Below are 24386 nucleotides of genomic sequence, written 5' to 3' on the forward strand. Positions count from 1 at the left end.
CACTTGGGAGGTGGGACATGCACAGTCTTTCTTGTGTAAAATGTTCTGGTTGACCACCAATGTCCAATAGCACCGTAGATCCAATGTGCTGCAGCATTTTATAAGGCTCCTTGTAAGGTTGCTGCAGAGGTGTAGCGTGGATGGACGTTGAACAAAGACGTAAGAAGTAGAGTTGAGAGCAGCAGGAATGTGTAAAAGCAGTGAACCATGATGAGTTGCTGGAACCGGGGCCAGGGAACCATCTTGTTTCTTAGTTCTTGTAATTCCTCTGTAACTGAGGATCTATCTTTGGCTGGAGAAGGAATGATATCTGCCGGTAGTAGGAGTGGAGGGCCGTAAACTAATTCTGTTTAAGAGGTCTCCAGGTCATCCTTAACTGCCATTCTAATATTCAACAGCACCTATGGTAACTCATCTGCCCACTGAAGCCCGTTAAGTCTTGCTCACAAGTCTTGTTTCAGATGCCGGTAGAAATGTGCCACTAGCCCATTTTGCCTGTGGATGGTAAGCTGTAGTATGGTGTAATTGCATACAGCAAAATCTCACCAGGTTTGTCTACAAGGTTTAAGTAAACTGAGTTGCCTGTCAGAGGTTAGATGGACTAGTACTCCAAATCGAGCAACACAGGTGGAGACAAAAGTCTGAGCACACGTTTCAGCCATGATGTCCATCATTGGTGTAGCCTCCGGCCAGTGGGTAAAGTGGTCATTCATTGTTACTATATACTGTTGACTTCTGGACATGGGCAGTGGGCGCACAATGTCTACATGTACATGCTGAAACCCTTGAGTCGTAGAAGGAAATTGTTGAAGTGGTGCTCAGGTGTGCTGTTGGACCTTAGCTGCCTGGCAAGAGAGGCATGTTCGTGCCCAGTGAGTGACCTGCTTTCGTAAACCATGCCAGATATATTTTGAGAACATAAGCTTTTCAGCTGTGCGGACAGATGGATGAGACAGGCTGTGAATGTGGTCGAAAAGTTTCCTCTGCCAAGACAGTGGGATGATTGGTCATGGGTGGCCAGTTGAGTATCACAAAGTATGTTCACCTGATCAGGGCCCAATGGAACGTCAGCTAAGAGCAGGTCGATAATAGCTGTTCAGAAAGCTTGTACCTCCCTGGACCTCTTGTTGGGCTACTGTGAGAAACCAGAGATCCAGCTCTCATGAAATCACATTGACCTCTGTGCTGGACAAGGCATCAGCTACAACATTGTCTTTACCAGACAAAAGCTGGACATCAGAGGTAAATTCAGAAATATGGGCTAGATGCCTCTGTTGACGTGCCGACCAGGGATCCATAATCTTGGCAAGGGAAAACGTTAGAGGCTTATGGTCAGTGATGAACCTGTTATAAAAGTTAACCATTCCCAGGAATTCTTGTAGCCCTTTAACTATAGTGGGCTTTGGGAAGGCCCAAATAGCTGATACTTTGGAAGAGGGGTTGCTCCTCTGTTCAAAATCCTGTGCCCTAAAAAGTCAATTGTGTGTTTGCCAAATGCACACTTTGCAAGGTTGATAGAAAGGGCAAAATCCCATAGCCTCTAGAATAATTGTCGCAGGTGAGGTCTGTGCTCTTGTGTTGACTCGCTGGCCACTATGATGTCATCGAGGTAGAAGAAAAGGAAAGGCAAATCTCTCATGACGGCGTCCATTAAATGTTGGAACAGCTAAGCTGCATTCTTAAGGCCGAATGGCATTCTCAGAAACTCAAATAGACCAAATGGAGTAATAATGGCCATTTTAGGGATGTCCTCTGGGTGGACAGGGATTTGGTAATAACCTTTTACTAAGTCTACCTTCGAGAAGATACGGAGGTTGGCGGCAAAATCTTGAATGTGTGGTATTGGATACCTATCCGGCATAGTTGCGCCATTGAGGCATTGGTAATCTCTGCAAGGTCTTAGGCCATTTGGAGTGGTGATGCCCAAGTACTATCAGACCTTCAGGTGCCTAGTTCCTCCATAGTTTTGAACTCTTTTTTGGGTCGGGGAAGTCTGCATGCCTTGGAATGTAGGGGAGGGCCAGTGGTGGTTACATAGTGCTGAACTCCATGACGTGGAGAGACTAAATGGAAATCTGGTGTAAGTACTTCAGGAAACTGCTAATAAGTTTGCAAAATCATCGGTGGCGAGTGTTTACACATGTAGCAGTGTTGACAGCTGATGACCTGAAGAAAGTGGGCATGTGTGGAATGAGATGGTGTGGACCAAATGGCGCCCTTTCACGTCTACCAACAAGTCATGTACCCTCAGGAAGTCCACTCCCAAAATAGGCTGTCCTAGGGCGGCTAGTGTAAAAGTCCACCCGTAAAGTGTGTCGCCTAATACCAGTTGTATCAACTTGGTACCAAAACTGCTAATCATACAGCCATTGGTGGCACACAAGTCAGCTTGAGGCTCTCGAGATTTCCACTCATATGAGGATGGCGGAAGGATATTGAGCTGAGCTCTGGTGTCAACTAGCAATTTGCATTCCGTGCGCTGATCAGTGGCAAATAACAGGCCGGTCTGGTCACCAACCGTCAAGGCCATCAGTGGCGGTTGGCGTTGTCATTTCCTTGGGAGTCAACCACGTAACTGCATGGTTGCGCATTCCTGCCCCAGTTTCTGTGATAGAAACACCACTCACTGTTCTCCCTTGGCTTTTTATTCCTCAGTAGCTTGTGGAGTACCATAAAACTGGTGCCTGCATTGACTTGACTGTCCAAGGTGACCTGTTGAAACTTTGCCATGGGAGGCTGTGTACCCTGTGAAGTCTGTCTGGTTCCCTCACCACTTCCATTTGTTTGGAGAAGTCGGCAGAAGAGAGCAGCTAGGTGATGTCATGAGGGAGTCGTTCTAAGAAGTCTGCCTTTTTTTCTAAATTTTATTTTCCATTTGCATCAAAACATATACAGTATTTATCCATAACATAAGAATAATAAAAACTATGACACAAAAGTAATTGTTTTTATATATTTTCTCTCCCCCACCCATCTCCCTTCCTCCCCAAAAAGTAGGGAAAAAAGAAAAAGAAAAGCCTGTCTAATAAACCTTTATCTTTTAATTAATTAATTGCAGTTTACATACAATATTAAACCATAACTAATTAGGGTGGGTTGGATGGGGTCATGGTGGAAGTTGCGAGGAAGAGTGCCTTAAAAGCATTGTATTGATCCTCCTCGGGAGGGTTGTTGATAAAATCATCTACCTTGGAAGCAGAATCTTCATCCAATGAGGTGACTACATGCCAGATTTGGTGGCTTCATTTATTCTGTTCCTAATGTGGGACCTGCTGGAACCATGGATGTGATCTGTGAAGCCAGAAGGTGGGCAGTTTCATAGCCACCGCATGCAGCGCAGTAGTGGCATCCATTCTGCAGGCTTTCTCACTACATTTCACTGTTGGGGCTCAAAAGACGTTGAACACCTGTCGGGTTCACCAATTTAGTGGGACTAACTGCAGAGCTCAAGAAACACAGCTACCAGAGAAGAATCAACTACTAACTGTTTTATTTTAAAAAATCACACACCTCACAAAGGGGAGTGATGTCAATATGCCTCATAAAGGGGAGTGAAGTTAGTGAGAAAGCCTGCAGAATGGATCTGCAAACATGGGCTTCTCCTGGGCAAAGAAGGGGACCCTGCACTATTCTGTGCTGAATGCTTGGTGCAGCAATTCTGCCTGTTCAAATGTGCGGCCGATCATTCTGCCACAGAAACTATTTTTAGGGACTATCACTGGTTTTTCTCATTTGTACTAATTGAGAGCAGAATATTTTGAATGATCTTTTAGGAGCAAAGCAGATGGATTCAGACAGACCTGATTTAGGAAGTCCATTAAATGCATGCAGCATGTTTAAGTTTTTGAAAGTGAAATAAACTTGTGTGTACAAGTATGCCTAATTGCAAAATTTATAGTCATATAGCAAATAAGAAGAGGATCTAACTAATTTATAAGAACTAGTATGGTTGTACATTTACCTCGGGTGATCAGATTACAGATGTCAACCTTAGAATACAAATTTATGTATACACATTTGTGACAGAATATAGATATATTTTTGGGAGATAAATTGGGGCAGGTATTGTTAGTGTAGGTTACATATAAACACTTTAAAACATATCTTATTTAAAATACTGGAGCTCTGCTCATGCTAGACATATCAGGGCCTCAGAGCCTTTGCAAAAGCTTTGGAGAGTGCCCAAGAGACTTCACTAATGGATTGTTGTTTACAAAAAGGTAACAAATTAAAGAGCTTGTCGGCGATGCATATTATCTTGAAGGGAACTTGCTGTTCTAAGAGGGCATGTGGTTTTGAAAACAGAGAGAGTCAAACAGGCTTTCTGTCACAGAGAGAGAGAGAGAGAGAGAGAGACACACACACACACACACACACACACACACACACACACACACACACACACACACACAAAGACACACAGAGATCAGTTTTACAGTGTTACAGACAGTAACAGCAGCTGGGAATGGACTATGACAAGCTGGCAGGCTTGTGGTAACCCCCATTTGGAAGATGGGTTGTGAGTTCTTAGTTCAGCCTGGTCAAAGCTCTTGTGGTTCATGCAAGAGGAAAGGACTGGGTGTCTAATGTTTCACTTGAATTAAAAGAAACAATAAGGAACTCTGTGGTGACCTGAAAGAAAGAGGCTATCATCTGGAGAACCTTGAGGGGGCAAGTTTCTTCAGCAAGGCACTGAAGTGGCTGGGTGTCCAGCGTACAACAAACCTCTCTCTGAAAACCAACAAGAACTTCCTGAGCAGTAACCATTTACCTTTCAAGCACCAAAGCCTGGTGAACTTTATAAATGTTAAATTCTGTGTACAGTATAAGAATCGCCTGCAACGAATGAACTTGGAGGAATGAGAAGTGAGAATGGACTGTGAACCAAATAACTTTTCTGAACTTTCACACACATTACATACACGTGCACTTAGAATTAGAAGGGGGTTAAGTTAAGTTAGTTAAGTCAATAGTGATCAGTTAAAGTATGATTCTGTTTTCATGTTTAAAGATAATTAAAAGCAACTTTTGTTTAAGTAACCATTTGTCTTGGTGAATATAATCTGCTGCTGGGTTTGGGGGTCCTCTGGGCTCGTAACTCATTAAATATAGTAGTTACATTTATTACGCTGTTTTAAAGTGGTGCTGGGCTTTTGCACTGTATTGTGAGAGGGAAATAAATAATAAAATAAATCAATCTATGGCAGCTCAAAAACTTCACAGACATGTCAAAAAGTAATCATTGCAAGGTCATCAGTACAAATCTAAAGGTAGTTTATAATGCTAGAGTAGTAATGAAATTCATTGAAAATTGTGTCTACAAAAACTCTACAGGTTTAACAATGTATATAGACAGTTCTCTCTGCTAGTGTCATGCTCAACTGAAGTTAAATTTATAGCCATTAACCTTTAGAGATAATATTAATACTGTAAAATTATTTTTTTTGCCTTGACCAAGTATTAATAGCATGATGTTCAACACCACCACAACACCTCAAATATGAATTTTAAATAATAATTGTAGATCTGGTTTAAATTGCTGCATTGACAATTTTGACTAGTATATCAGCCATGCATTCTGCAATGTCACCTTGATTAGCAGGAGACTTTGAGAATTTCTGCAGGATCAGTTGTTTTCCTACCAAAAATAAAATAAATATTGATTGATGTTCCGATATTTACATGGTGTACCAATATATTAGACATTAGGGCAGATTGGTTAGCATAGCGGTACAGTGCCAGTGATCAGGGTTTGAATCTGGCACTGTCTGTAAGGAGTTTGTATGTTCTCCCTGAGTCTGGGCGAGTTTCCTCCAGGGGCTCTGGTTTCCTCCCACCATTTAAAAACATTCCGGGGTCAATTGGGTGTAATTAAACATCTTGGACTCATGGACATTAAGAGCCTGTTACTGAGCTGTTATGTCTAAATTAAAAAATGAAATTAAATTAGCTGGTTTAACCAGCATCTTATAAAAGATTTTCAGAAAGAGCTTCACCAAAAAAATGATGTTCATAAAATGCTGATGATGCAAATACTGCAGTACAATTCCTGGCTCTGCAATAATTCAGAAGTCTGCTGCAACTCCCAAATCAGCCTCCTTCATTTCTGCTTCTTCATGTATCAAATTCTACCCAAAGGCAAGAAATTTCACTGGCTTCACTATTCTGCCACTAAGATACTAATTGGAGGAGCTTCAGCCTGAAAGTTAGTGCCTTATGTTGAACTGCCAGCATTTGCTAACATGACTCACACTGGAATCTTTCTCTTCTTGCTCCTCAATCATTTATCAATTGGTTGTCTAGCCAGTACATTGTGTGACTCTTTCCTCCTCTTGTTTGAACCAGACCTTTGTTATTACAGTATATCCTTATTACATGCAGATACTGTGCATGCAACTCATTGATCTTATTTATGGTACAAGCAAAAATACAGATGTACCTTGAACAAATCTTAAATCAGCTTAAGCTCTTTGTCCTTTGGTTTATTGATGATAGTGAAACTGAAGTGTTTATAGCTACACGGATGCATTATTTGGCCACATGACAACATGGAGGTAATATATCTCATACATAAGTGTAATTAGCAATCTGTAGTGAGCTAAAATAGTTTTGCAACTTTATGCAAAAAAGTAATAAATGAAATTGCATTTTGTGAAGTCAGAAAATAAGTGATCTGAGTAAAAGAGGTGCTTGATGATTCAGAATGATTTAAATCTAACAAATCTCTTTGGCCAGATGGTATTGACAATAATTTCTAGGTTTTCTGGGTGGAAATTTGTGGGACACCTGCTGAATTTGTGAAAGAATCATTGGATGCAAGTTAAGTTCCACGTGGGAAGTGCCCCTTGAGTATACATTGCTCTTCAATTAGATTATATTTGATCTGAAACCTCACTTAGCTGTCTTTGATCTATATCCCTTGATACTCATAGCTAAAAAGATACAGTTCATAACATTTCCACTGAAACAGCTCCCAATCCATTGGAGTACAGGTAAAACATTCTGTATTTTTGGAGAACTTTGTCTGGGAACAGTGATTCCTAACATCAGTCCTGAACATCATGTATTCATTCCTTATTAGGAAAGTGGTCAAAGCTTGTAAGTCACAAAGGTCCAGAATTTGTGATCATTAACTTTTCTCAAGTCCCCCCTCCTTGCTTTCTCCTATCTCTCTAGCCCAATTCCTTCTCTTTCTTCTCCTCTCCCCTCACTACCTGCTTGTCACCCATATCTTTCTTCCTCCAGCTCTCTGCCCTTCTCTTCCTTTCTCTTATCAGAGTGCAACTTCCTTCCTCAGTCTTCTGCCTCCCTGCTATCACCTCCTAGCTTCAAACATTTTTTTACATTTCTCCCCCCCCACCTATATTCACCTATCACCCTGTGCTCCTCCTCCTCCCATCCTTCTATTTGCGTACCTGTCCTTTTCTTTCCAGTCCTGATGAAAGGTTTGTTCCGAAATAGTGGCTCTCTATTGTCTTCTATGGATGCTGCCTGACCCATTGAGTTCCTCCAGCATTTTGCGTGCTTCACCAAGTTGTGAACAAAATTCAGATTTACCTGATGTAATACTGTTGTGGATATTGCACTCCAGAGCTTGCCTGAGTCATTCCAATGAGGTATTTCATCTGGACAGGTTGATATAATAGGATTAAATTGAGGAAGATACTTCTATGGCTCTGCACCAATGGAAATTGACAAAAACTCCAAATGATTCTGACATTAAAAGCAATTAACAAAAGATAAAATCTGTGAAAATTATTAAATCATGTGATTACAGTATTAAGAAACCATTTGCAAAGATGCAATGTGGAAGTTTGTTTCAAAATATGCAATTTAGGGATATATGTTGGTGTGGATTGAAGATTAGTAATAGGATGGAAAACAGATAGTACAGGTATATGTATATTTTCAGATTATCTGACTATGATTAGGGGTACAGGCTCAGTGCCAATTAGGCACTGAGCCTAATAAAGACTATCTAAAGACACCAAAGTAATTCATTCAAGTCTAAGCACAATATAAATCAAGGCTAAAAATTAAATAGAAAAAAGATTGAGAACTATTTATCTTTCTTTGGCTTGGCTTCGCGGACGAAGATTTATGGAGGGGTATGTCCACGCCTGCTGCAGGCTCGTTGGTGACTGACAAGTCCGATGCGGAACAGGCAGACACGGTTGCAGCGGTTGCAAGGGAAAATTGGTGGATTGGGGTTGGGTGTTGGGTTTTTCCTCCTTTGTCTTTTGTCAGTGAGGTGGGCTCTGCGGTCTTCTTCAAAGGAGGTTGCTGCCCGCCGAACTGTGAGGCGCCAAGATGCACGGTTGGAGGCGATATCAGCCCACTGGCGGTGGTCAATGTGGCAGGCACCAAGAGATTTCTTTAAACAGTCGTACCTCTTCTTTGGTGCACCTCTGTCTCGGTGGCCAGTGGAGAGCTCGCCATATAACACGATCTTGGGAAGGCGATGGTCCTTCATTCTGGAGACGTGACCCACCCAGCGCAGTTGGGTCTTCAGCAGCGTGGATTCGATGCTTGCGGACTCTGCCAGCTCGAGTACTTCGATGTTGGTGATGAAGTCACTCCAATGAATGTTGAGGATGGAGCGGAGACAGCGCTGATGGAAGCGTTCTAGGAGCCTAGGTGATGCCGTAGAGGACCCATGATTCGGAGCCGAACAGGAGCGTGAGTATGATAACAGCTCTGTACACGCTGATCTTTGTGTGTTTCTTTTGTGTAGTCTTCCAAAGGCGCTATTTGCCTTGGCGAGTCTGTTGTCTATCTCATTGTCGATCCTTGCATCAGATGAAATGGTGCAGCACAAATAGTGGTGCAAGGATCGACAATGAGATAGACAACAGACTCGCCAAGGCAAATAGCGCCTTTGGAAGACTACACAAAAGAGTCTGGAAAAACAACCAACTGAAAAACCTCACAAAGATAAGCGTATACAGAGCCGTTGTCATACCCACACTCCTGTTCGGCTCCGAATCATGGGTCCTCTACCGGCATCACCTACGGCTCCTAGAACGCTTCCACCAACGTTGTCTTCGCTCCATCCTCAACATCCATTGGAGCGCTTTCATCCCTAATGTCGAAGTACTCGAGATGGCAGAGGTCGACAGCATCGAGTCCACGCTGCTGAAGACCCAGCTGCGCTGGATGGGTCACGTCTCCAGAATGGAGGACCATCGCCTTCCCAAGATCGTGTTATATGGCGAGCTCTCCACTGGCCACCGTGACAGAGGTGCACCAAAGAAAAGGTACAAGGACTGCCTAAAGAAATATCTTGGTGCCTGCCACATTGACCACCACCAGTGGGCTGATATCGCCTCAAACCGTGCATCTTGGCGCCTCACAGTTTGGCGGGCAGCAACCTCCTTTGAAGAAGACCGCAGAGCCCACCTCACTGACAAAAGGCAAAGGAGGAAAAACCCAACACCCAACCCCAACCAACCAATTTTCCCCTGCAGCCGCTGCAACCGTGTCTGCCTGTCCCGCATCGGACTTGTCAGCCACAAACGAGCCTGCAGCTGACGTGGACTTTTACCCCCTCCATAAATCTTCATCCGCGAAGATTTATATATTAAATAGGCAGGAAAATGTCAAATATATTATAATATGAGAACATATAAGATCATTCATTTTGGTAAGAATTTTAAGAAAGAATATTTGAAGAAATAATCTTTTACAGAATGGAAAGAGGTCCTTCAGCCCAACATGTCCATGCCAACTAATTTGTTTCCCTTAAGTGGTCTAAATAGCCTGCATTGGCCCATACCTCTCTAAACCATGTACCTGGCTAAATATCTATTAAATATTCCAACTGTACCACTCTATCATTTCCTTGAGCAGCTTATTGAACAAACCAACCACCCCACCACACTCTGTGTGAAAAAAGGGTTCTCTCATCTTAAACCTCTGCCCTCTAATTTCAGATACCCTACACTGGGAAAAGAACTGTAATTAATCACCTTATTTATGACTCTTATCTCATGATGTTATATACCTCCATGAGGTCTTCCCCTTGGTCTCAAACACTCTAGTGAGAAAACTCCCAGCCTATCTATTCTCCCCTTCTTAAATGCTACAAAAAAGAATTGAAATCACACTTGGAATAATATGAGCAGTTTTGGACTCCATATCTAAGGAAAGATGTGTTGGCATTGGAAAGGGTTCAGAGGTTTACAAAGACAATCCCCAGGGTGAAAGGGGTTATATATGAGGAGCGTTTGAAGGCTCTATGATTGTACTTGCTGGAGTTTAGAAGAATGAATGGGGATCTCTTTGAAACCTATTGAATATTGAAGGGCTTGGATAGAGAGGATATGTGAATTTGTGAAATTTGTCGACAGAGAAGGCTATCAATGGGGATATTTAAGGTGGAGATAGATATGTCCTTGACCAGGAAAGGAATCAAGACTTACAGGGTGAAGGCAGGAGAATGGGTTGAGGAGGACAGTAAATCAGCCATGTTGAAATGGTGGGATGGACAATAAGCCCAATAGCCTAATTGCACTTCTAATTTTTATGGTCTCTAAAAATAATTTTGATGTTTTGGTGAATGTGTGCTGAAATTATTTTCCTTAACAGGCCTTCAGCAAATTGTAGCCTTCAATGCAAATGAAGTGATCCTGTGCATTTTCCATTTGTAACCACGCTATAATAGATTAATGAGCAGTTGAATAAACCTCGTTGATACATAAGATTTCACCCAGAGCTGCTCTGCAGGTTCACCTGTACTGCTTATTATACATCAATGAATAAAGTGCTCATCAATTACTCACCTAGATTGCTACAACATCCTGATATTCCCTGATGAATGTTAGCTTGCTTGCAGAACTCTGACCTTTGCACAAAATGAAATTTCCTCGCTGCAAGTGGAATCAATGCTAGGGAAGTTTCAGAGTCTAGCCTGAAAAACAGCATTGCAGGTGGACATGCAGCAGAAGCAGTGAAATCAATGCACATCATGATGTTTTGGTCAAACTGTCATGCACTGGGTAGGACGATGCAAAAAGAGACCAACATCTCAAGTTAATGAAAATAAATCATTCATGGAACTTCAAGTGGCATTTAATTTGCACCATACTGTTTGACTACTTTTTCCAAGTCAGTAATATAGATGATAAACAATAGTGGATACAGCATCGATTAATGTTGCACACCATTGATCACAGGCCACCAATTTGAATAACTGTCCTCGGCTATCACCTTCTGTCTCCTACCATCAAGCCAACTCTCCCTGTGATCTGACCTTCCAGACCACATACCATTTCAAAGGCCTTTTCAAAAACCTTGCTGACATCAATTTTCTCTACCCTGCCCTCGTCAATCATCTTGTTCACCTCTTTTTTTAAAAATCACATTTATGAGACACTGTTTTCCACACACAATGCCATACTAATTATCTCTAATCAGTTCTTGTTTTTCCAATTGTAAGTAGAACCTCTCTCAGGATTCCCTCCAGTAATATACCCACAAAAAGATTATCTTGAAGAATCGCAAAAGCATAACAAAGTTATCGAATACCTAAACAACATTTTGCTTGTAAGTCATTGCATTTGTTTTTTAAAATATGCCTTAAAAGTGTGTTATATTATAACATGATTTTGAAAAAGGTTGCTTAATGTATCAGTACACATCACAGTTACTCAGTTACTCAGCATGTGATATATTTAATCTTTCAGGAAATGAAAGTCTGTTCACATCAAGATGACAGCACTAACAATAGCTACAAACATCAATGATTAACTCTGTCAATCCTTTGTGGCATACTGTAAAAGATGATACCTGAACAGAAACTTAGTTTACTTCAGACAACAATTGATGATTAATGGGCTCATCTTTAATAAGACCCAAAGGGATGCACTGGGTTCAAGAAGCCAGAATTCATCGTGAAATTCATGGGACTCACAAAATCCTGCTGACTAATATCCGAATCAGCAAGCACTTACAGATAAACTAGCAGCAGAACTCCACAATAGTAACATGTATAAATTCAACTGGATTAAATCCATGATAATTTTGCATATTGTTTCAGGACTCTGGTTCAAAACAAAATCTCTGCATTGTGGATTGAGAAGTTTTCATTTGTAAGGATGGTTTTAGATTTTAATTGCATAAATTGAATGAAACGTATAAATTCTCATAATGAATTTACTATCTTAGTTATTGACCATAAACCATGTTTCAAGCAGAAACCATGGGAACATGCATAGCCATTTTCAAAACGTGTCTTTTAAATCAGTACATTTTATTTGAATAACCGTAAGAAGATCAAAGAACAAGGAGGCTGACATTTCTCCAGTAGCCCAATACTATTGCTTGAAATGGTAATGCTTCCACTTCCTCCAAAGAAAGAATAAGAATTAAAAGCAATGTGAAAGAAGCATGAGAATGCTTTTGAGGTTCTCTTAATTTGATTGTGTAGCTATCTCGATGCTTGAGTGAGCCAAACATCTTCTAGAATACTTGCACTGTCAGATTGGCATTGTGCATTTATGAGCAGCTGCAATTTCTTCTTGGTTTCATTTGACTGTATATTCTAGCCTTAAAACTTATTTGTATAATAAGATTTATCAAATTTATATGCCACGTGTTAACTGCAGACTCTTCACGATTATTTTTGGTTCCAATTGGTTGTGCACTTGTGTGCTTGCCAAATTGTATGTTAAGTGCTAGCTGAAGATTTAAGTTGTTGCCTTGCAGCCTAAACCAGAAAAAGATAAGTAGGCAGAGAATGTTCTCATCAGTGCATTTAAGTCGATCTGATCCATAAAAATCAAATATAAACATTTGCTGAAAATGGTTTCTTAATGCATCGGGAATTACCTATACATAATTCATTGGGTTTTTTTTTAAGATTTCTCAACTCATTTACTTGAGTCACTGAAAAACCATACTGGGTTTTTATGCATATTCTGATATTTATACACAAGAATGTTAAAGATTGAATAGCCACACAAACCATAAACAGGTCTTCAAAGCTCAACTGAAGCATGAGGATAATGTTTGCAAAAGAGATACAAGAACCACAGAGAAGATTTGTTTGCAGAATGAGTTTGTTCAACTCCAGTCTGGACTCCCACATAACAATATCATTGGATAAATGGCTGTGAACTGCAACGGACTGATATTTCAAAAGGAACTAATCTGTGGTAAACAATCTGGAACATCATATTCCAGGACGTGCTGGGATAGAAATTCTCTCACATACCAATTGCTTATTAGTGTCATGCTTGTTAGTAATCAGGTTAAACTGTGAACACAGTTGAACAGTCAGCATTGCATGTGATTAAAATATTTCCCAGTCATTCCATAAATGTGGCATGCAAATGCATACAAAATAGTGACCCCCATGTCATGCTTATTTGGAGCCTTCTGCTGAAATTGTATCATGTATATCTCAATAATAAATGGTGAGTGTCACAACAGAGTACCGATACTTAACTGCAGCAACATTCCCTTTATCTACACTATTTATTTCTGTAGGATTGCTAGAAAGCCAAGAGCAGACCAGCTTTATTGACCACCACAGATAAACCTAGAGGGAGCCAAGTTCTTACATCCCATTGTCAGAGAAGTAATGTTTCCAGGGGCTATGATTTGCTTAGATACTGTTACCATGGATCTGATGTTTCTTGCAGACAGATCTTCACCACCTCAGCCTTTGGGTCAATACGTGGCCTATCATCAGTGTAACACTGCATTGTTACTGCACACCTTGCATAAAGGCTATTGATGATGTTCACTCTTCAAGGTTCAGTTCTTAGAGTCAAGAGTCATAAAGTACAGACACAATATTGCAAAGTCAGTTTTGACCATTAAACACCCTTTCAAACAAGTTCTACACAAGCCACATTTTATTTTTCCTTCATTTCCATCCATGTTCTCCATTCACCTACATGCAAGGGGTCATTTACAATATCCACCCAACCTTCCAACAATCTTGCCTTTCTTTCGAGGTAGGAGGAAATGAGAGCAGCTGGAAGAAGCACACGGGAAGAACATATGGCCCTTGAGCTGGTACCAGAGAATAGGGTTGTTGTGAGGAAGCAGGTGCCTGAGCTATGCCATTGTGCTACTCATGTCTTTAGAGTTAACTAAAAAAGGATAAAGCAAAAATAATGTTGTGAATAATGAAAAGGTGAGTTGTGGCAACGTCAAAGATTTCTTGGAAAAAATGTGTTCACCTCTGTGAATGCTTATCAGACTAGAAAAAACTCCAACACTTCAACAAGATTATTGTTCTAGCACCAGCCAACCATAAAAGGCTATTGTTAACTTGATGGCTGTACTGAATGCAACGGCATAATTAAATGAGTGAATCTTGTGGAAGATTCTTTCTCATTACAAAGGAAAGCTTCATTCTGAAAAAAGAAAAAAATGGTTGGAGGAACTCAATGGGACAGGCAACATCCATGGAGGAATGCTGCACTTAATGTTGCATAGCCAAGTTTGGCTCTAACACAATCTATAAATTCACTGATGACACCACTTTTGTTGGCCAAATATTATATTAATACTAGATGGAGTTCAAGAATCTGGTTGGCTGATGCTAGAGCAACAATCTTGTTTTCAACGTCAATGAGACACAGGAATGTTGTGGATTTTAGGAAGGCGAGACTGAGGGGAAACAATACATCTTCTGCATTGATGGAACAATGGTGGAGAAGGTTAGTGTCTTCATGTTCCTGTGAGTCCACATATCAGAAAACCTCTCCTGGAGCTACTACATCAAGACAATGATGAAGAAGGCACACCAACGGCTCTGCTTTCTAGAAGTTCTGAGGAGATTTTGTTTGTCATTGAATGCTATATCTAAGGGTTCACTGTAGAAAGTATATTGACTGGTTGCATCAAGCCTAGTTTGGTAATTTCAGTGCCCAGGAAGCTTGCAAAAGAAGCAAATGTAGCCCAGTCCATCACAGACAGGAAGGCAGCCAACATCATAAATGACTCCACATCACCCAGGCCACAAACTCTGGTGCTTTCAGGAAGAAGATAGATCCCTTAAGTCCAGCATCTCTAGGTTCAGGGAAAGTTTATTTTTTGAACCTCCCCTTAATACCCTAATCCTAATTCTAATCTTAAATGACTCCAACACCACAAAAAGATCCATCTGCTTTTGTGAAACTTAAGTTTTTTTTTCTTGCATTCAACCTAACTGTGAATATTATCTATCTTTTATATATTTTATATCTTTTTCTGTACTGGGGTAGTTTAATGGACTCAATTGGACTTTGTTTAACAAATTATTATTTTTTAGAAATGTAGACACATAGGCTTCCAGATGGCTGCAATAAATGGTAACAGGAGCAATCTAACGCTCCTACTTACTTTACAGTTCTTCCATCTACTGAGCTCTTTAGTCTAAAAGAAAAGTTCCCCATATTATTCACCTTTAATTTCTTCTACTTGTACTCACATTGAAATGGTGACAAGAATTACATTCGGGAAGTAAGAAAAAGTGTCAACGAATCTGACTATGGAGGCTATTACTGAGGTACTGAATCAGCATAGACAGATGTTAAGCAACAATTTTTAAAAATTCTTGGGTCAGATTAATACTAAACTTGAGTAAGTCCAAACATTAACTAATGAACACAGTGAACGTTTGACACCTGTTGAGCAGGAATTGAGCAAATTAATTGACCGTGTCGATAAAGTGGAAAATACATGCTCTAGACTAAGTGACAGTAATTTGAAGCTAACTGTGAAAGTTATTGATCTGGAAAGGCAGGAGCAGATGACAGAAGTTACATATTCTGGATTTGGTTGAATCTACGAAAAATTCTTTTCAGAGTTGCTTTATAAGGTCTTTGGGAAGGACCTTAATTTCATCTCCCCCTACTCTTTAAGCTGACTCTAAAGTAGAGTTCGTGTTTGGTTTATTATTTGACTACATCATTATCATATAAAGGAGTCTTTGATTCGGGAAGCCCGTCAAAGGGAGACACTTGAATATCGTAGTTAACATATCAGAATTGTAGATTATTGTCTGGAAGTCATGAAGCAGTACAGAGAATTCAGAGGATTAATGTCGGAGCTGTACAAACGTGGTTTAAAGCCTTCACATTACACTTTCTAATGGTCAGAAGAAGATGTTGTGCTCTATTTACGAAGCTCGCAGCTACCTAGAAGATCTCATTATCACATCATGCAGAGTTTCTTGTTTCTTTTCATTTTTTCCACTTTTAGTGATCTTTCCGGCTCTTGTATCCATTTCAAATAATCAACACCACTTCGAAGGTTTTAAGAAAAGTAAACAGGGGAAAAAGTATACTGAAGGTATGGAGCTGTGATAAGGATGTTTACTCCATATCACACCATAACTGAAGTTGGTAGTATCTGAAAGATCCTTAAATTTGCCAGGTATATACGATGGTGTGACTGAAAGACTTGCTCTGACATTAAAACTTCTGCACACATCTACTGTTGTAAGACACAGCTCATGGAGTGCAGCAGGGTGCTGAGCAGAGGACATGTAAAATGAACTGTTGGAAGAGGGTGAGGATGGGCTTTGAGAAGAGGCCTATCTGCCTGGGATATTTGGGGAGCAATTCTTATCCCTGAATCTGCTGTTTGGTAAGGTTTAGTTCATTGAGATCTACCATATGCTGTGACCATTTATGATTTAGAGATACAGTATAGTAATAGGTCCTTCTGGCCCATGACCTCACACCACCCAAATACACCTATGTGATCAATTAACCTTTGGAACATGGGAGAAAACGAGAGCACCCAGAGGAAACACATGAGAACACATGGCGAACATACAATATCCTTCCAGGCAATATTGGATTTAAACCCTGCCTGCTGTAATGCCATTTTGGCCATGCCTACTGCAAACTTAGGTCAAATGCCTGCCAAGGTTACCTTGATCATGTGCCTTTATGTTTTCTATGTGCATACATTTTACACAAGTTAGAACAGTGAGGCTGCCTGTTCACAGAATGTTTATACTGAATTGTTTATACTGAATAGTTGGCGATCAGTATATATATGAAACACACTCAGATATGGCGGCTGCTAAGCTTCCCCATGATGAAATCCCTCTCAGTTCTGACATGCCACCACTGAAATTGATTTCACACTGTCAGTGTCCAATTGATGTGTGACATTGGGTCATTAATGCCCAATATCGTGGTATTAGTCATTATTGCCTCATTCTTCAGCAGTCCAACTTTGAATTTGAGAAATCAAAGGGTCCAACTGCAGATAAGATGCTGAAGATAGGGATGACAACTTTGGTACCCAAACCTATGCAAGAAGAATGAATTACAAAGACTCAAAAGGAGGCTGGCAACATTACTACAAATCATTCTGAGATAAATGACACATTCAGGAATTTATCTCCCGATTTTACATTTCCAAATTCACAAATAATAGTAATTCGATGGAAAATTTCCTGGATTGTTTGAACATTCCCACATTTTCTTTGGATGATGCCTATATCACACAAGGAAATAGTTGCTGCTATTTCTTCACTACATTCGGGAAGATCTCCAGGACTTGACAGGTTTCATATGGAGTTTTTCCAAATCTTTTTCTCAACTACTTGTAATAAAGCTTTCTTTAAAAAAGGTAATTATGATTCTTTGTAACAGATAATGAGATATTTAAATTGGTTTTTCACAATCTTAAAAGTGAAATTAGTGTACACTGAAGTAGGTGTGTTCAGAGGGAAAAGTTGACTAGGCTTTTCAATCTTTTTTCATTGGTTTTTATAATAAATACAGTACAATGAAAGAAGGGAACAAAATCAAAAATACAATATCACATATTTATAAGATAAAACTTCAAACAATATGAACTCGGTCCCCCCTCCACTGCATTGGGTGAGGACAGAAAATACATCAAAAATACTTTATACTAAAGAACCCCACCTAACCTAGTCTATTAAAAAAAAATCAGAACAGCTTATCCTGAGGTTTACATATATTTTGTAGCTTTTGATTCATACTGTGAATTAAAAAACCAAGTTAAGGCTATATCTTACCTGGAAGACTGAGTACATCTAATCACGTTAAAACATTTACATCAAATTAAAATAAGGCATAAAAGGTCACAATGTACTTTCAGATTTCACTGATGGATGAAACACATGATATCTAATGTTTTTCTGAACTTAAACAGGACCTGAGAGAACCATTGAAACACTATTGGAGGTCTAGAGCCTTTCCATTTGAGTAAGATAGATCTTCTAGACAACAATGTAGAGAAGGCCACAACCCATTGTGCAGGTACAGAAAAACTCCCTATGTCTGGTTCAATAACTCCAAAAAGGGCAGCTATTGGATTGGGTCAAAATCCACCTAAAATACAGTTCAAAAGATATTAAAAATTTCTTTCCAATAGCTCTACTTAATTTTAGATTTTATTACAACATACTCAACCTTATGTTTTGGTTACATTTTCATAATCAAGCGGACTATCCAGCATGAGTAACAATGGCATTGAATTTTACAAAAACATTTCCATTCCAGCACTTTTTGGATCCTCATTTCCCTTCTCTTTAAATAAATCAATTGATAATCCTGCTATTAGGCAGTTTGGGTGCAGTTTAGAAAACATTTTGGACTTGATTATTTTTCTCTATCAAGTCCTATTTTAACCAATCATCTTTTTCAACCCTATGTTCCTGTTTTTCATAATTAGTTTGGATTAGGTATTTAATGTTTCAAAGATATTTTTTATTGACAACAATTTGGTGTAATTTGAGCAGCTTTCTGGAAAGTGCAATTTACAAAATACTCATTTTTTTCAGATATTCCCAAATCAGGCATTTTTTTAAATCTCAGATACTGTATTTTCCTCAGGCACCTGATGTGAATATTGTTGATGTGTTATTTAGGCTACAACATTCTCGCAGAGGTTTAATATCCATAATTTACGATAAGTTGGTGGATTTGATACATGCCCCTCTAGTTAAAATTAAAACATCTGGGAACACGATTTAAACCTCTCATTTATGGGTGAAGTCTGGGATTTAATTCTTAAGATGGTTAATACTACATCCTTATGTGGCTGTAAAGACTTGTTACAATTTAAATTTGTACATAGGGCCCATATGTCTGAAGTCAAATGATCTCGTATCTATTCAGATGTAAATTCTTGTGGTGATAAATGTAAAAGAAGGGAGGCTTCTTTAACTCATGTATTCTGGACATGTCCTTGCCTTTAAAAATATTGAAGGGAGGTATTATATCTTTAATTCTTAATGAAAACTTAGAGCCTAATCCTCTGGTTATTCTTTTTGGTACAACTGGAGAAGATGATATTTTTTAACTCCAATTAAATGTCGTACTCTGTCCTCTGTATCTCTCTTGGCTAGACGTGCAATATTGTTTAGATGGAAGGATGCTGCCCTGTCCTCTCATGCTCAATGGCTGAGGGACATTATGATCTGTTTAAATTTGGAAAAAATCCATTATTCAGATAATAATCCAAATGTAAAATTTAAAATGCTGAGGGAACCATTCCTGAATTACTTTCATAACCTCTAGGCATAATATTATTTTCAAATTTTAATACTGCCATTTTATTTCATGATCAAAGTACATTTACTTTTAGTCATACACCTGGGGTTACTTGGGTCACTTGGGTTTAGTGATACACCTTGGGTTAGGCGATAGTGTTTAAAATCACGCTGTTTGTGATTAAAAAATTATTTTTGATATAATTTTATATTATGGTTTCATTCATGTGTTTATAGTTTGGTGAGTTATCTAAGTTGACATTAATATTATGCATTCCATGAATGTTTTGTATATGCATGTCTATTTGTGAAAATCAATAAAAATACTAAAAAAGAAAAATAAAGACAGTGTGGTGGCCCCTTGCAGTCCCCTCAGGGTGCCTCACAAAATGAAGGACGAATGCGACGATCCAGCAGGCCTTCAGCGCTGCCCTCCAATTGGCCACAATTAAAGGAGCTTAACTGGCCTATCAAGGAAAGTGGATTGCAAATGCACCAATTGGTGCTGAGGGGGCTGTGACCACGCCCCTCAGCTTAAGAATAAAAGCAGGGCTGTGAGCCCAAACAGTAAAGTGGAGTCCGGGGGAGTATATTGGCCTGGATTGAAAATTAGTTGTCTGACAGGAGGCAGAGAGTTGGGATAAATGGGAGTTTTTCAGGTTGGCAGAGAGTGGTAAGTGGGGTGCCGCAGGGGTCAGTGTTAGGCTCACAACTGTTCATCATTTACATTGATGACTTGGAGGAGGGGACAAAATGTGGTGTAGCGAAGTTTGCGGATGACACCAAATTGAGTGGAAGAGCAAATTGTGATGAGGATGTGGAGAGTCTGCAGAGGGATATAGTTAAGCTGGATGAGTGGGCAAAGGTCTGGCAGATGGAGTACAATATTAGTAAGTGTGAGGTTATCCACTTTGGCAAGAAAAATAAAAGAGCTGAATATTATTTAAAGGGTGATAAACTACAGCATGCTGTTGGGCAGAGGGACTTGGGAGTGCTTGTGCATGAATCGCAAAAAGTTAGGTTGCAGGTGCAGCAGGTTATTAAGAAGGCAAATGGAATGTTGGCCTTCATCACTAGAGGAATTGAATTCAGGAGTAGGGAGGTAATGTTGCAACTGTATAAGGTACTGGTGAGTCCGCACCTGGAGTACTGTGTCCAGTTCTGGTCTCCATATTTGAGGAAAGATATATTGGCTTTGGAGACGGTCCAGAGGAGGTTTACTAGGTTGATCCTTGGGATGAAGGGGTTGACTTATGATGAAAGATTAAATCGTCTAGGATTGTATTTGCTCGAGTTCAGAAGAATGAGAGGAGATCTTATAGAAACTCATAGGATTATGAAGGGTATGGATAGGATAGATGTAGGAAGGTTTTTTGAGCTGCCCGGGGAAACTAAAACGAGAGGACACTGTTTCAAGATTCAGAGTAGATTTAGGACAGAGATTAGGAAAAATAGTGTTTCCCAGAGAGTAGTGAATGTTTGGAATTCTCTAACCAGGGAAGTAGTTGAGGCTGCTTCATTAAACATATTTAAAATTCGGTTAGATAAATTTTTACATGATAGAGGAATTAGGGGATATGGGGAGAAGGTAGATAGGTGGAGTTAGGTCATAAATTAGATCAGGCATGATCGTATTGAATTGTGGAGCAGGCTCGATGGGCCATTTTTGGCCTACTCCTGTTCCTACTTCCTATTAACTACACTCAAATGGGTTTTTTGTCATTCTTTCTTGGCTAACCTGCATACAGCTATTACTTCCCTGTGCTATTGGCTCCGCAGATCCATAGTTTGTAGCAGCTAGCTACACAGAATGGTAACAGGCCATTTACCTCCCGAATCAAAAGAAAGGCATAAAGGAACCACTAAATGTAAATACCTTCATTTCTTGCTTTGGTCCCTTTGATCTGTAATATTAATGCTGCTGCCATTTGCAGTAGTTGACATTCCCAAAGTATGGTGGCAGGATTTTAAATAATGCAGCCATCTGATGACATTTGGTCTGCCTCTGGGTAGGGGTGTCCATCATGAAATAAATTTGTCAGAAATCCAGCATGTTCTGAATCACCCACCACTCCTCTTCCATACTCTCAGTTCCAGTGCACTGGATTTCCCATCCTTCTCATTGAATGAATGTGGGTATAGTTTCTCTCTTTTCCACAGCCTCTTTCTCTTCAATGTTAGCTGATGTATTATTACTGTGTGGCTGCCAGTGTTTAAAAAAAAAACAGACTTCTCATAAAAATCACCCTCTCCACTGCTTTGTTTGCAGTGTGTGCTGCATAAAATAGAGTGAGGATCCATTGAGAATCATGAAAGAACTATTTTTAATATTTATCTATGGATGGAAACCAACTTAACATTGCTTCACACAACTTTGATTAATATTGAGTTTTTTTCTTGTAGGGAATTAAATTTGGCATTACAAAGGTTCTAAATTCAATGCTTTTAAAGCATCGAGAAATGGTGAAATTTGGTGAATAATCACCCAACATTGATGACAAGTCCAAATTCTCCAAGAGTCTCATAGAATTGTTTAAACAACTATCAGTATTTATGGTGATAAATCTCTTGGAATGTCACAATTTTTGTTTATAAGATTAATGTAACTACAGAGTCCAAGCTATCTTCTTGAAATTGCTCATCAGAATAATGGCTTATACATGATGAAGAGAATTAAATTATAAGCTTGTATGGAATTAGATTGTGCAAATCGTTAATTTGGAAAATTTGATGAGATACGGTCCTGTGAATCATTAAGTACAGCCAAGAAAAAAGTCATTCAATAAGTTATCTCTTCTAAGCAATTTACTAAACTTATCTTCTGAATATATCCATTACATCTCTTTAGAAAGGAGAGATTGTTTTACAATCTGGTAAATATTTTACAATTCCCCAACATTGGATATTTTAGGAATCACAAGTAGTGACTTATAAAACTCATAACGAAGTGGATGTAGAACATTATCTAAGCATATAGAATTACTTTATATCTTAAAATTATTATGTAATAACATTTTTTACTGTTCCAACTGACCACTTATCTAAATTAAATTAAATTGTAAAATTAAGTTATCAAGTATCTTTTTCCCTTCATTGTCAAAGTAACACCTTAAATAAAATATGAGATAAGATTGATTTTTAACGTGGAAAACTTTGCTTAATAATATAGTAGTTCAGGTGTTATGAGAATGCATTTGTACCCTTTTCTTAATGCTATTATTATGCTAAGATTATTATTGTAGATGTATTAGAAATTGTAATATCAATCCAAATTTATTATCCAAGAAGATGAGAAGAATTAATTAATAATATACAAAATACTCCTGCTTTCCGAGATGAATATTGCTCCAATAACACTTCCAAAACAAAACTCATGCCAGTGCAATCATACATCAGCACAGTACAGGCCCTTCAGTCCACAATGTTGTGCCAACCTATACAAATAAACTCCAGAAAAAGATAACTCTTCCCTACTTCACATGCATAAATCTCTATTTTTCTTACATCCATGGGCATATCTAAGATTCTTGTACCAACCTCCACCACCACTCCCAACAATGCATTCCAGACACCCGTCGCTCTATGTAGAAAATACTTGCTTCTGATATATTTCCTAAACTTTCATCCATTCATTTACTTTTTTTCTTTTGCACGTCCTGGAGTAGTTTCTGGTTAGGGTAGTACAGGGAGGTTGAAGAGCTTGATCAGCCTTAAAATAAAATGCTACAGCATGGAAACGGACCCATCAGTCCAACTTGTCCATGTCAACCCAGTTCCCAGCTGCCTGCATTCTGCCTCATTCCTCTAAACCTGTCCTATTAATGCACCTGTCTGAATGTAATTTAAATGACATTTAGATTGACCTTGAAATGCTTCTCTGATATATTCTACAAATTCATCTTTTATATTATTATGAAAAATATCTATCTTGTTGGTGTATCTAGTTCAGTTGTTCTCATCCTTTTTTCCACTCATATACCATCTTAAGTAATCCTTACTAACTAACCATAGGTGCTCTGTGGTTAGTAAGGGACTACTTAAAGTGGTATGTGAATGGAACAAATGGTTGAGAATCACTGAATTAGTTAGTTTATGTAAGTTAAAGTCTCCCATTATTCTTTTTTTACTTCTTAATCCCCACTTTTAAGTTCCTGATTTATGCCATGTCCAACGTTACAACCACCATTCAGTGGCCCATACTTAACGCCTCTTTTTCTTTTTTTTTGATTTGTTTGTTTATACCTGTTGCACCAGCTCGTCACCCTGCGTGTGCTTATATTGCCCAGTCCATTGATAAACTCCCCACCTGGCCTGCTTCACCAGATGGCCCATAACTGTTGTGCATTCCAGGGTAATTTTCCTGACACTCTGCCCAGAACTGTACTAGTTCACCTGACACAGTCTGCTTCAGCAGCAGGTCAACTGGTGCTCCTCCTGTCCTCAGTCTTCCAGATCCACAAACAGTTGAAGAACTGAACAAAAGTACTGTAAGTGGAAGAGGTATTATCCAGAGAATGGTGATAGTGCCTTCTTTAGTAGCATCACCGAATATCACATCTTTTATCATGTCGAAGGTCATGACCACCATGTGGAAAATCTGGGAACTTGCTATCCCACAACACTGGGAGAACCCTCACATGAAATATCATGATAGATAACTGCACTGTTTGTTCTCTTGTATAATATCATGCAAGTACTTTCACTCAAACCAGATAGAGTAAATATAACATCCTGGACAGTAGATCTTTTCTACTCAATACCAAAGAAATATCTGATACAATAACTCATTCAAATTGTCTCACATATAAAAGGCAATAACTTTCCTTTCAAAAAGTCAAACACCCATGAACATGATTCATTAAACTATACCCTCCTACATAAGCAATCTTTCATTCAACCAAGCACAATT

General features: G+C 39.2%; 1 protein-coding gene across 38 annotated transcripts in view; it reads right to left on the reverse strand.

Annotated features, from left to right (window-relative positions):
• Positions 1-24386, reverse strand: part of LOC138742441 (uncharacterized) — a 98921-nt gene that overhangs the window by 39465 nt on the left and 35070 nt on the right. For 7 of the 38 annotated variants that reach the window (XR_011344173.1, XR_011344167.1, XR_011344168.1 and 4 more), the window contains 2 exons: positions 10782-10909; positions 7558-7676 (listed from right to left, as the gene is read on the reverse strand). The exons of 13 other annotated variants lie outside the window; for them this stretch is intronic. Coding sequence is in view for 17 of the 25 variants with exons in the window: in XM_069896844.1 (XP_069752945.1) it covers positions 7669-7676; positions 10782-10909 (136 nt within the window). In the remaining 8 variants the exon portion in view is untranslated. Of the gene's footprint in view, positions 1-3188; positions 3474-7557; positions 7677-10781; positions 10910-16980; positions 17260-21353; positions 21681-24386 lie in introns of those variants that run through there. 18 more of the 38 variants (XM_069896826.1, XM_069896820.1, XM_069896827.1 and 15 more) reach the window with 6 other exon arrangements.

The sequence above is a fragment of the Narcine bancroftii genome, chromosome 9 (genome assembly GCF_036971445.1).
Source record: "Narcine bancroftii isolate sNarBan1 chromosome 9, sNarBan1.hap1, whole genome shotgun sequence".
NCBI classification, from domain to species: Eukaryota; Metazoa; Chordata; class Chondrichthyes; order Torpediniformes; family Narcinidae; genus Narcine; species Narcine bancroftii.